Source organism: Myxocyprinus asiaticus, chromosome 48, assembly GCF_019703515.2.
Source record: "Myxocyprinus asiaticus isolate MX2 ecotype Aquarium Trade chromosome 48, UBuf_Myxa_2, whole genome shotgun sequence".
Taxonomy (NCBI): Eukaryota; Metazoa; Chordata; class Actinopteri; order Cypriniformes; family Catostomidae; genus Myxocyprinus; species Myxocyprinus asiaticus.
Genome location: NC_059391.1, coordinates 2673582 through 2687649, shown reverse-complemented (window position 1 = coordinate 2687649; position 14068 = coordinate 2673582). Strand labels below are relative to the sequence as shown.

The 14068-nt window shown below is 39.1% G+C and overlaps 1 protein-coding gene across 1 annotated transcript in view; it reads left to right on the top strand.

Moving 5' to 3' along the window:
* The window catches only part of slc5a12 (solute carrier family 5 member 12), a 50434-nt gene that overhangs the window by 13989 nt on the left and 22377 nt on the right, over window positions 1-14068 (top strand). The window contains exons 7-9 of the mRNA XM_051692047.1: window positions 1957-2086; window positions 2803-2891; window positions 7569-7681. Coding sequence (XP_051548007.1) covers window positions 1957-2086; window positions 2803-2891; window positions 7569-7681 — 332 coding nt within the window. The remainder of the gene's footprint in view (window positions 1-1956; window positions 2087-2802; window positions 2892-7568; window positions 7682-14068) is intronic.

Genomic DNA, 14068 nt, shown 5'->3' with positions numbered 1-14068 from the left:
CTTCTTTGTGGCTTAGGTTTAGTTAGTGGATAGGGTTTATAAAAAAAACCCAGTATGCATTCCCCTTGACCGTGTTACATCATTTACAACTAAAAATATAACTTGCTTTTGGCTCCACCCTGTGGACATTTCACAACACTTCCAGCTTTGGGGTCTTGTATCACCCAGCCAGGGTTTATTTTGCGATAATAACTTGCTGACTGTACGTTATTTTGCTTATTTCACAGCTACCTACCAAATAGGTAAATAAATGAACAAGCAATATTGATTTGCATTGAAATTATATTATTATGTGTGAAGAAATTGCTGAATTCCACCACCGGTTTGCGTCACAGTTCTCTTGGTGTTTACTTGACCGTCTGACTATACTCATTATCCCGCTTATTGCAAGACTACTTGTCAAATAAAAAAATAAATTAACATGAAACATTGATTTGAGTTGAACATTGATATTATATTATTAGCTTACTTGTAGAGATCGCAGAGTGATATGGGAAGTAGGAAAGATGACTTGCAATAGAGCACAACCGTGCCTGTCCCCTTTTTTAGCGACTGGTTTCTGGAAGTATTTTTCCTATTCAGTTATTATATAGACTTTTTATAAAAAAAATTATAAAAGAGTTCTAAGCCATGAACCAAACCTCCCAGCTCTGAGGTGAATTACAATATTACAAAATGTGTTTTTAAACAAAAGAGTATTTGAAAGTCATACAAAAAAACAAATGTACAAGACTGTGTACTTACCATCTTTCACGAGGGCACGGACTACAATCCCATGAAGAGTTGCAAATGAAATAATTGAATATGAAACGATGGGAATATATAAAACTATTAATTTAAAGTTATTGATTATAAGTATAAAAATGATATAGTTTGTTTAATGTGAAGTATTCCGGTATCTACAAATATATACTTTTTGTAGTTTGAGAGTGAAGGGAGACGGACAAATCTGCGTCATTCACAGTGCATCATGGGAGTGGGTGTTCACTACCGGGCTTCTTTGGTGGGCTTTCTTAGCCGCGGTTCTCTGCAGGACCATGGGTAGTGTAGTTGTTCACCAGGAACTCCACTTGTAAACACGAATTTTAAACAATGAAGTTGAAATAACGCAGACTGATGGCTGGGAAACCATGGCCAGACTTACTCCCCCCCTCCCTTCCTGGAGGGGAGGTGTTGCCCTTTTGGCAGTCCTCCCACCGGCCGGTCTTCCCCGCCTCCTGGGAATCTGAGTAGGTCGAGGGGAGGGAGAGGAGAGAGGGAAAGACAGAGCGAGAGGGCCAGAGAGAGAGAGTGGGGAGAGAGAGATGAAAAATAAATAAAACTCTGGTTCCCGATCACGCTGCCACATGGTCCTCAGCCAGGTCCGCCTCCTTGCAGACAGCAGCAGCTCCTCCGCCCCCTGGCAGACGGCAGCGGGTTCCTCCGCATCCTGGCGGATGGCAGCGGGCTCCTCCGCCCCCTGGCAGATGGCAGCATGCTCCTCCACCCCTTGGCGGATGGCAGTGGCGAGGACTCCATGACAGCGTGTCTTCCTCCAATCCTGGGTTTCGGCATCAGTTTGGCAGACAAGCCTCTTTTTCATCGGGAAAGGAGGAAGCAGGAACCGGGTTAACAATCAAAAAGACTTTTAATAAACAAAACACAACATAAAACTGCTTTCTAGCATAAAACAAAAGCGCACACACACGAACACTACTGCATGCGTCTCTCCCTCTCTCTCGAACTGGCGTACCCGGCTCCTCTTTATCCCTCTCTGACTGGGCTGATTCAGCGCTGGGTGTCCACCGTTACGGCCTGGCCATGCCCCCCTGCTCATCAAAATATGGCACAAGTTGTTTGGACTACTTTTATGGTATCATATTGGGTGAATTAAATGGACTCCTTTTTGAGGTCATTACGAATAAAATTTTTAATTCAGAATATTAAATCTCTGTTTTCCCCTCTTTTCTCTCTCAGGGCTTTGTATATGAATCTCATGGGTCTATGGATTATCCTGTTCTGTGCTGTGGTGTCTGGCCTCATCATGTATGCCTTCTACTCTCGGTGTGACCCCTGGTCAGCTGGATTAGTCTCTGCACCAGACCAGGTAACAATCTCTGTCCGTATGTCTGATCTATATGAAAGAAACTTCTGTGACTTTCATCTATAAGAGTAAAATGATGATGTTTATGACCCGATCTCATGAGAAGTCGTACAAATTCGTACGAGTTGGCTAAATTGTATGAAGTTTGTTCATATGAATTAGTACGAACTGAAGACGTGCAAATACCCGGATGTGCAATGCAGAAGTAAGGGAAAGTGGAGTGTGTCAGATGATGTGTACATGTTTATTACTTTTATGCCCTAACCCAAACCCCATATCTAAACCTATCCATAGAGTAAAATATGGATGATTTGAAGTGTAATGCGTATGTAGTGTAGGACGGAAGTGAGTAACTGTCACATTTTAGAAGGAGATGACGGAGAGTCACCGGGTTGGCTATGGTACAAGTCATATGAATTTGTATGACCCAACTCGTACAATTTCATACGATTTAGCCAACTCATATGAATTTGTACGATTTCTCAGTGAGAGTGTGTTGGATGTTAGAGTATTGGTGGTGTGGTGTGGTATGGCATGGCGTAGGTGCCAAAGTACAGGGCTGGTAATGGTGAAGTTGCTGGTTTAAATCCCTACAGAATTGAGCTATCACCATTGTGCCCTTGAGCAAGACTGGTCCCTGTAATAAGTGTAAATCCCTTTAGGTTAATACGTCTACTAAATGACTAAGTATTTGCTATGTTTAAATCTGCTGTTCCCAGCTCATGCCATATTTTGTGATGGAAGTTCTCGGGGCTTTTCCTGGGCTGCCAGGGTTATTTGTGGCATGTGCATTCAGTGGAACTCTGAGGTAAAGAGAGTAATTTTTTTCAATCAATTTACTTGTTCGAGATCATTATAATATATGTGATAATATAGGGGAGACCGGGCTAGTTGTCACACTTTTTACTTTTTTACAAATTCTGTATTGGTACATACCTAATTTTGACACACAAAAAAAGCCAACAAACATTTCCACCATTATTGCTCAGAAAATAAGAATGTTGACCTTTTGTGGCATTACCCAATAACGCAACTCCTGTTAATGAATAAAATAAAATTATAACATATAAAATGTGACAATTAGCCCAAATACAAAATGTGATTACCTGCCTAAACCTGGTAAACTTTTCAGGAAGTAAAAAACTAAAAAGCTACATTTTTATTTCCTTTTTTATCAAAAATGTTTAAGCCTCAACTACAACGTCTGACTGAGCCGGATTCATTAAAAAAGCATGACTGTGGCAATTTTTTTTTTTCAAAATGACATGACATGGTTCATAACAAGTATCATGGCAGTACTGAGGTGAAATGTCCACTGTGTGGACCTAAAACCGAGTAAAATTTTCTCCAAAACAAATGAGGTTTTAATGGTTAATAAACTTTCAAGATTTCAATCAGCAAAACCGACCTCTCTATTCTAAACCTTAAACCTAGACCTAACCGGTTGTGTCATAAAAGCACATGTGAGATGGAAAACACAATTGCTAAAGCAACCACATCCTTTTGTTGTGTTTCTATGACACTTTTGGCTCATGTGTCGACTCGCGTGCTCTTCAGGATTTGTACCCTGGACCTTTACATCACAAGTGCAACGCTCTATCAGTTGAGCTTCTGCGTATTTTGTTCACAATCAAACAAACTTGTAAATATAGTGGGTTATGTAATGCAAACTTTAAAATGTATCATCTTACAAGTCATCAGGCCATCATCAGAACATATAGAGTAGAACATACAGCGTTTTAGGGAGCACACTATTTTATGATCTGAGACACACAAAACAATGTCCACAATACAAGACAACCCAGTCAGAAGTTATAATCAAAAGACCACATTTTATATAACACCATCTCTTTACACCAAAACACCACACACACAAAAAAAATAGTCCAGCCTATAACAATTGCGTTAAATTAATAAATTACACCACAACTCATTTGCATTTATGTAACAAGTCTATATACACTTAGTAAATATGCATCACCACATCAAAAGCCCCTCAATTCCAACAACACAATAATAAAACAACAATAATCATGAAACAACAATAAAAACAACACCAGTTACAACACCACTGTTGTTATTTGCGATAGCATGCCCATCTGCTGCTCTGTCAATGATGCCGATGCCTGTGTCACGTTAGGCCAATTCCCTCCTCTTACCGACTCACTCTCCACTCTGATTCACCCTCTGTTGATGTTGGTTGAAGTTGATGATGACTCTTTAAACCACTTTCTTATCTTCATGCTGCTAATACTCAGAATCACAGCACTGGCAAAATAAGATTTTGAGACTGCAGCGCACGTGTTAATACTGACAATGCAGCAAAAAGTAGTGCACTTTAAGTACCCGGATGATGCACTTTTTCAACCGTCAAAACAGAGTGTGGAATGTTGGACACTTCATGCACTCAGCACATACGGCTTGCTGTGCATAGCGGAAGGGGTGGAGTTACCTGGCTACACAAATGGTCTGACAAAACAGTTGTAAATAATAAAGAATGTAGAAGTTAGCAAAACTTCAGTGGATACAGCACCTTACAAATGTAAGTTGAATGCTTTACCATCACCCCAAGCTGTGTGAATATGTACGTTGTTTAAGATACAAGTGTTGAACTGAGGTTGACTAACGCGCCAAAGCTAGCGGCAACATATCACTTGCGTTTGAAACGTCACTTCCGTCAACTGTTAAACGGCAAACGCTTCCGTGTAGTAAAAATCCATTCAGTGTTCAATTTGGAATGATACTGCACTTTGAAAATTCATACACTACATGGCTGAGTGCATAGTATATTTTGTAAGTGCATAGTGTGTCGTTTGAGACACAGCTTCTGTAATCCTGCATGTCGAATAGCCTTCGACTGAAAAATGTTGATTACATCTTGGATAAAAACCTAAAGCATCTACAACACCCAATACAGACACTGATGCACAAATGCGGATATGTTTTACTTGTCTAAAGCATATAAAGTGAATAAACTAGTCTTAATCAACTCACCAGAATCCATGATTCAGTTTACAACAACTTAAAAAATATAATCTGCATGCATAATAAACAATAGTAAAATTCATTTACATCTCTCGACTGAAAAGTTTTTTTTGTATGCTTTTATAAAAATGCTATTTAATAAAACTAGTCATAAGCATATTTCCAGTACGTTTTGTTTGTTATTAAAGAAACTTACATTTCACCCCAGGCTCATTCAAGTCCTCGGTACATGCATGCTCATATTATCAGCCACTCCTCTGTAATCCTCAGCAAACTTTGACAGTTAGTTGGACCGGCTCCTTCGGTTCTTTCTGAGTTGGACATAACCAAAATGCTGACTTTCAATTCTGCCTGTAGGATTGATTTGTTCATTTATAACGGGTTCTTTGGTTCAATAACCGGTCTAGTAATTCGTAAGAGCCACCTAGTCTGTACGAGTCCAACTCGTTCATTTCAAACTTGGTCTCAGGACTGCAGTATCTGCTTTTTGCATCGTTTTAGTTTGTTGTTGCTGATATACAAGTTAATAAAATTCAGATTTCTTGAAAATGTCCATCACAGTTTGCTACATATTCATTGTCTAATTAAAAAATACAAACACAACTAATATATTATTAATAATTTGTATTACTAACATCATTGAGTAAAATTGCCTACTTAATTCTCGAGATCTTTTGCAAATATTGTTTTATAAATAATTAAAAAGTAACAGAAAAAAAACATCTGTAGGTTTATACATTTTTTATTTGGCTACTACCATTAACGTCTCAACACATAGCAAGTCCTCAGTAATCCTCGGCAAACTTTGACAGTCAGTGGGACCGGCTCATTCGGTTCTTTTTGAGTCAGACAGTTCGACAGGCTGCATAGCCAATACAAGTACTTCAGCTGTGTGTCTTGCTTCATCAACATGGTACTAAAGTTCGATTTACTATGATTTTGTGAACCGGCTCTGCTTTTACTTGCTGAGAATCGGCTCAAAAGAATGATTTGTTCAAGTATCACTATAATGTACAAGTACTAGCATGTTCAAGTCAAGAGAGGAACTGGTTTCCCGAGGTTAACTTAGTAATTGAAAAATGCTTGATTTAGGGGGGCACAGTGTGTAATTTGGGGGGGGGGGGGCACTGCCCCCAGATTCCTGCCCATGGTGTCGGGCCTGCAAGTTATGCCTCTTATGCTCTGCAGGATTTTTGGGCTGCCGCCTGAAATTTTTCACACTCAAATTTAAAAACTCCCTGTTCACACAAACAGTGGACTAATATCATAAAAATTGATCTCATTTTACAGATAACCCCCTAAATTTTAAGAAATGATTGCAATAATTAATAAATAATATTGTATATGTTTACTGTTTTATGATAAACATAATCAAAAAAACTTTGTCTAAAGTTTAAAAGTATGCCATTTCAGTTCTATGTCCTCAATTTACAAGGAAAAAGCCTTATTTTATTCCACTGGATGGCAGAAAGTATTAGAAAAAATATTTTTTCCTCTATCTCCTTCCATCACATTATACTGATCTGAAATGCAGGTATTGCTCTAATGCATTTTAGCTCTCACCCATAGACAACAAGTCTTTGTTTGAAATGCTGAGAGCTTCCACACTGCTTTGTTGAATATCTTGGCTTCTAATTTAGTAATTTATTTAACTCATTTTAAAGTTAACAACCCAAGGTAAGATTTGATATAAAGTTTGAGGCTATTTGGGGCTTACAGATCAGTGGTCAGTAAAGAAAATAGACATTTGCATTTTATGTTTTACCGAAATAAAATTTCACTTTGTGATATTTTTTAAAATAATTCAAACTGTTGTATTATGGCAACACATTTCTGAGAATGAGAGCTTTCATTTGATATATGACTTGTCCATTTAAGTGCTATGTGAAGGACTTTTAAATTCATTAAAAAACATTCTACAGCGTAACCTCTAGGTGGGGCCAATTTGTGACAAACCTTATTTTCAAACCTTATTTTGTTATTTTTGTAACTAAATGCAAAAGTGATGGGGTTTTCAGATTCTAAGCTTTCGAATGATACCACATATGCCTAACAAATGCATACAGGGACTTCAGTGTTTTAAGTGTTAAAACGGCTTGCCATATAGTGCTTTCAATCGAACGGCGGGTCTGCAGAGTTTAAGATGAAAGCATTGTTTGAGGAACAGGTCAAAAGAACGTATTTATGAACTGATAATCTACCATTTTACTCATGATTTTTGTGAAAGTGAATAAAAGTCATTAGTGTCATTTGTGTTCATTTCACCACAAAACTGCCTCGATATGTACAGTACAACGAGCCACGAAAAATAATTTAGCAAAAACCTATGTATAGTAATGTGTTTCTGTTATACCAGATTGGTTTGGTTACAAAGAGATCTCCCTAACCCAATCTTTTTGAAAATAATATTTTTCAATGTTTTTTCAATGACTTTAATGGCTGAGCAATGTATAAAAATCTTAAAGGAGATTGGATGTGATGTTTTCTTTGTCTCTTTCAGCACAGTAGCTGCCAGTATCAATGCTCTGGCTACAGTGATGTATGAGGACTTTGTGAGTCAGTGTTTTGGAGATCTGTCCAACAGAGCAGCCAACTGGATCAGCAAAGCGCTGTGTAAATACATCTTTTGTGTTCAATGTTGTCAGGACATTAATAGAGGACCATGAGAGATGTTTCACCTACTAAATAAGCTTATAATATCAATACTGATTTAAAAATAAAGAGCAGCCAAAAGAGCAGATTCAGTCACTTGAATACAAAATAAATATTTTTTTCTTCAGCGGATTAGCGGATCAGCACATCACCATGGATACAGGGTCACAGCAAGATAAAAGTGAAAAATTAGCCTGTAAAAATGTTTGGATACTGGTAGGGAGCTTAGTATGAAATTACATTTTTAAAATCTGCAGAATTTTTTTTAATCATGTCGTCTTGTTTTCATAAAAATTAAACAGAAATACTCTTACAAAAAAATCTAGACACAGCAATCTTGCCACAGATTATTTTCAAATGCAAATTAGTTTTGCAGCAAACATTTCATTGATGCCAAATGTTTGCTAGAGGTCCACCACTTCCGGTGAGAAGCTGCAATCTACTGCAAAAAAAAAAAAAAAAAGAAAAAAAGAAAAAAGAAGTGTGTATCTAGCATATCAAGTTTCATCATGACAGGGTGGGGTCAGTTGTAACAGCATTACAACTGACCCCATTCATGTGTTAAGAAACTGTGCCATGACAAAACCGATGAAAGAGATTATATAAACTAAAACATTTTGTTATAGTGAGTGTAAATAAATAATAATAAATAAAATAAGTGATACTAATTGTGAAAAGTAATACTTTTAATTAATCCCATTAACCATTAGCATACTATTTGTAACCTTTGCTATTCTGTAATGTGTGCCATGAGAGCCCCTCTCGCCCCATGAGCCCTGTTGGTGTTCCAAACAATGAGCACACAAAGGATACACTAATAAATATAGATACCATCTAACATACAAATGTCATTATGTAAACATTCAGCACACAAATTACAATCACGTTATATCCTAGTGTGATTAATAAACTGCAAGGGCTGATATTTAAGCCACGTCCGCACTAATATGTTTTCGTTTGAAAACGCATCTTTTTCTCTATGTTTTGGCCTTCCGTCCACATTGAGATGGCATTTTTGTCAGCAAAAACTGAGCTTTTTGAAAATGCTCTCCCAAGTGGATGAATTTGAAAATGGCGTATTCACGTTGTAGTGTGGACTGCGAAAACGAATATATCTAAAAAGGATGAGGTATTTGTTGTCATGTGACGCATTCATGTGACCCATTCAACCAAAACATTCAAGATGGCAGCTTGAGTTATAGTGGTGCTGTTGTGCCTGAAATCCACTTTGATAGCATTGTTAAAGATAAGTCAAGTAATTTTTAGTGCTTTTCACAACACACATCGTTTCAAAGCAGCTTTACAGAATATCATGCATTAACAGAAAATGAAACTGTATTATCTATAAAGTCAATTCCATTGTTTAGGAGCCGAATATGAAAATGATCTACCTCCTTTTGTGGATTCTGATATTGTAGGAACTATTAACAGGCCAGAATTTTGCAATTGTAATGAACGTGATGGAATGTAGCATGGTAGAATGTCACTTAAGTACTGCGGCGCTAGACCATTCAAAGCTTTTTAAAATGAATACGAAATTTAACAGGTAGCCAATGTAACGATGATAAAATTGGGTTAATATGATCATATTTCTTGGTTCTAGTCAGCACTCTGGCTACTGCATTTTGAACCAATTGAAGTTTATTTATTGAACTTGCAGTGCATCCTCCCAGTAGTGCATTACAATAATCTAGTCTTGAGAGCATGTGTCGTAACTTAGCATATATTTCTGAGGTGGAAGAACGCTGTTCTATATTAGACATTTGATTTTCAAAGGACAGATTGGTATCAAATATAACACCTAAATTCTTTGCTGTAGAAGATGATGTAAAAGAACATCCATGGAGAGCCAAATAATATTTTAGCGGCTTATTTTTAGTTTTTTTTTTGTCCAATAATTAGTACCTCTGTTTTGTCGGAATTGAGTAGAAGGAAATTTCTGGCCATCCAATCTTTGATTTCAGGGATCCAGGCTGTGAATAAAATGGTTGCAAATGCGACCAAAAATAATTGATTGCGACAATATTTTAAAATCTAGTCGCCACTTGTGACAGTCGGGTTGTGTGCGTTCGTATGCGATTTCGTCAGATATCATCTTTTGAGTTGTTGAATATATTTTTAGAACGCGCACAACCAGTGTGTCTCGTGCTGCTTTTCACCCGTTCTGTTGTGATGAGCTCGCTGCACCACCCGCAACAACAAACCCAGCATGAGAGAGTCGTGAACAAATTACTCTTTTGAACCGGATCTTTTTCATGAATCACCCGAAAAGAACTCAGGAGGGTTTGAACTCAGGAGCTCAGGTTAGCAGTTTGAATCGGATTCACTTTTTCAGCGAATCAGCCGTTAGTGAGCTCACAACTGGGGCTGCGTTCCATTTCAAATTTTTATCCCCTTTCCACGCAAACTTGACTCGGATGTACGTCACTGCTTAAGTTGCGCGAGTGTCAACTACTGGCAGAAGATGTGCAATGGGTTTAACTGAAACACCCTTAAAGGAGCAATATGTAAAGTTGACATCAAGCATTTAAAATGGGTACTGCAGTCAAAATTCAAAATATTGGAGAGAGTTGTCTCCCCCGCCCCCTTCTCCCCAGACTTGAAGCTCACGCGGGTTGCCAGGTTGAGGACACACAACAGGAACGGGCAAACTGACAATGGCAAGTGACAAGCTCTGTAAGTTGATCAGCTAATGTATCCGTTTGCAATGTTTTTATTGTTTGCAAATTATAAACCAGCTCATGTGGATTTTTTATAACACTGTCAATGTTAGCTAGATGTATTGCTGGCTTCCATGGCTGTAGTGCGCTGTGTTTGCCCGCTAACTTGTTTCAAATCTGGCAACCCGGGGTGTCGAAATACTGTTTGGAAATGGGCAGTGGGCGGGATCACACAGGCCAAAACACAAACAGAAATTCCGGTCCGGAACGAACATTTCAAAGTAGAATATACTGGCTGTAGCATTGTTTTCGGAGAAGCCAGTATATCAACTTAGCATGTTTCCTAAATCTCTGATAACATATTATGATAATTTTATGCTTTAGTTCAGTAAATATATTACATATTGCACCTTTAACCCTTGATAACTTGGAGCATGTTGAAGGATGATGTCAATTTGTGGAATTATTTAGTGATTTTTGCACCTGAGAAAACAATGTTTTCGGAGATTGATTTCAGAGGCTCATGTAGAAATCTTGTATGTTTATTTATTTATTTATTTTTTTGTTAGAATGAATTGTTAGAAATCTAGATTAATCAAGATTTACACAAACGAAAATGTTAACATAACAATGAACACTTAGGCTATAACTGTGTTAAAAACAGTTTAAGGTAGCTACAAGTATTATGCTGTTAAATCTCAATATAACTTTTCTAAACTGCTTAACTGACCTAACTTCACTTCCGTCATACATTAGAGTTGTGTGGGGGTGAGGTTTATGAAGTGCAATCTACTGTCACGTTGCTATTGAGTTGCATTGTGGGATATGGAGCTGCCTGAAGCATACATCAGAGTAGACTCGCTCCCTCAGTCAAAATCGAGGGTTTGAGGGTCTGTCAACAGAAACTTCCCTGGTTCACTTAATGAAGTGGAACGGACTTCAAAAATGGCGGTGGGGATTCTCCCGAGGGGAAGTGCTTAGGGGAGTTAGCCAGTGGATGTTAAAAGTGAAGTGGAACTCAGCCTGGGAGTACAGACTTTTCGAAATAAGAGACCCATGTGTATTTCTGGCTTCTTTATAATTAAAAGTCCAATACTATGTACCACATTTTTCTTCTGGTAATTATTGATTGGGATTGGAGTAGCACAATAAACTGCATCTGGGATTTCATTCAGTTTGCACTCTTGTAGTCTCTGGCCATCCAGTAACAGTAAAGAAAGACTAAGGCAATATTTTAAAACAATTACAATTATATATAAACACTAGCAGCCAAAAGTTTGGAATAATGTACACATTTTGCTCTTATGGAAAGAAATTGGTATTTTTATTCACCAAAGTGGCATTCAACTGATCACAATGTATAGTCAGGATATTAATAACATGAAAAATTACAATAACAATTTACATTTACATTTTATATTTATTCATTTGGCAGACGCTTTTATCCAAAGCGACTTACAAAAGAGGAATACATTATGAGCAAATCATCTTAAGGAGACAGTGGTACGAAAAGTGCTGTATTACAAAGTTTCACTAGCATCAGAATAGTAGTATTCAAGACAACAAGATTTTTAAAAATTTTTTGTGACTGGTTAAGTGCTCATGGAAAAGATGTGTTTTAGCCGTTTTTTTGAAGACAGAAAGTGAGTCAGCTTCACAGATGGAGTTGGGAAGGTCATTCCACCAACGCGGTACTATGAAACCGAAAGTGTTTTGGTGCCTCTTTGTGTTGGTACAACAAGGCACCGTTCCTTAGCCGACTGCAGGCTTCTGGTGGGAACGTAGCTCTGCAGAAATTATTTTAGGTATGCTGGAGCAGACCCAGTGACTGTTCTGTATGCCAGCATCAGAGCCTTGAATTTGATATGTGCATCAACCAGCAGCCAGTGAAGAGAGACAAGGAGTGGTGTAACATGCGCTCTCTTTGGTTCATTAAAGACCAGCCGTGCTGCTGCATTCTGGATCATTTCCAGGGGTCTAATTGCACATGCAGAGACGCCTGCAATGAGAGCATTACAGTAGTCCAGTCTAGTTATGACAAGTGACTGAACAAGAAGTTGCGTGGCATGTTCAGAGAGGAAGGGTCTTAACGTCCTGATATTGTAGAGTATAAATCTACATGATCGTGCTGTCTTTGAGATGTGGTCTGTGAAATTTAGTTGGTTATCGATGGTTACCCCTAGATTTCTGACCTTTTTGGAAGGCGTTACTGTAGTTGAACCCAGCTGCATGGAGATGTTGTGTTCAACAGCAGGGTTGGCTGGAAAGATAAGGAGCTCAGTCTTGGCTGGGTTAAGTTGCAGGTGGTGTTCCTTCATCCAGGCCGAGATGTCTGACAAACAGGCAGAGATTCGAGCAGTCACCGTGTGACAAGTAGAGCTGTGTGTCATCGACATAGCAGTGGTAAGAAAAACCATGTGCCTGAATGATGGGTCCCAGTGATGTTGCATATATAGAGAAGAGAAGTGGCCCAAGCACTGAGCCCCGAGGTACCCCAGTAAGTAGCTGATATGACTTGGACACCTCACCTCTCCAGGCTGCCTTGAAGGACCTACCTGAGAGATAGGAATTGAACCAGTCAAGCACAGTTCCTGTGATGCCCAGAATAGAGAGGGTGGAGAGTAGGATCTGATGGTTGACTGTGTCAAAGGCTGCAGAAAGGTCCAGTAGAATCAGGATGGATGATCTGGATCCAGCTTTCGTCTGTCTCTGCGACTCAGTGACAGACAGTCTCGGTGGAGTGTCCACTTTTGAAGCCTGACTGATTTTCATCCAGCAGCTTGTTCTGTGAGAGATAGGTAGAGATCTGATTGAAAACTGCCCTTTCAAGTGTTTTTGCCATGAATGGGATGTGAGAGACTGGTCTGTAGTGTTCTACTTGTGTGGTGCTAAGTGCAGGTTTTTATAGCAGCGGGGTTACTTGAGCCTGCTTAAATGTAGGGGGAAAAATGCCTGTAAGTAGAGATGTGTTAATTATGTGTGTGAGTGCAGGTAGGATGGATGGAGAGATGGCCTGGAGAAGGTGGGAAGGAATGGGGTCAAGGGAACAGGTGGTGGGGTGGTTGGAGTGGAGGAGTTTAGACACCTCAGTGTCAGTCAGAGGAAAGAACATAGAGACAGAAGAGCTGCATATAGGAGGCGGGTGTTCGACAGGGTGTGGTGATGAGAATGTATTTCTGATGACTGTAACCTTATTAGTAAAAATTTTTGCGAAGACATCTGCTGTCAGTGATGTGTCAGGTGGTGGAGGGGGAGGAAAGAGAAATGTGTTGAATGTTCTAAACAAGCTGCGAGTATATGTGGTGCTGTTGATCTTGTTCTGGTAATAGGATGTTTTTGCAGATTTAACGTTATCTGAAAAAGTTGCAAGCAAATACTGATACTTACCCAGATCTGCCGGATCTTTAGATTTCCGCCATCTCCTCTCAGCTGCTCTGAGGTCAGTCTGATGTTCACAAAGGATGTCAGAGAGCCAGGGGCTGGGTGGTGTCATACGTGCTGGCCTAGAGGAGAGAGGACAGATGCTGTCTAGACAGGTTGTTAAAGTAGAGCTTAGTGTGTCTGTAGCAGTGTTTACACCCAGGGTGGAAAATAAGTTTTGTGTGGGATGAGAGGCAGAGACAGGAGTGGAAAGGCATGAGGGTGAAAGAGAACGGAGTTTACGGCGAAAGGAAACCAAAGGCGGAGT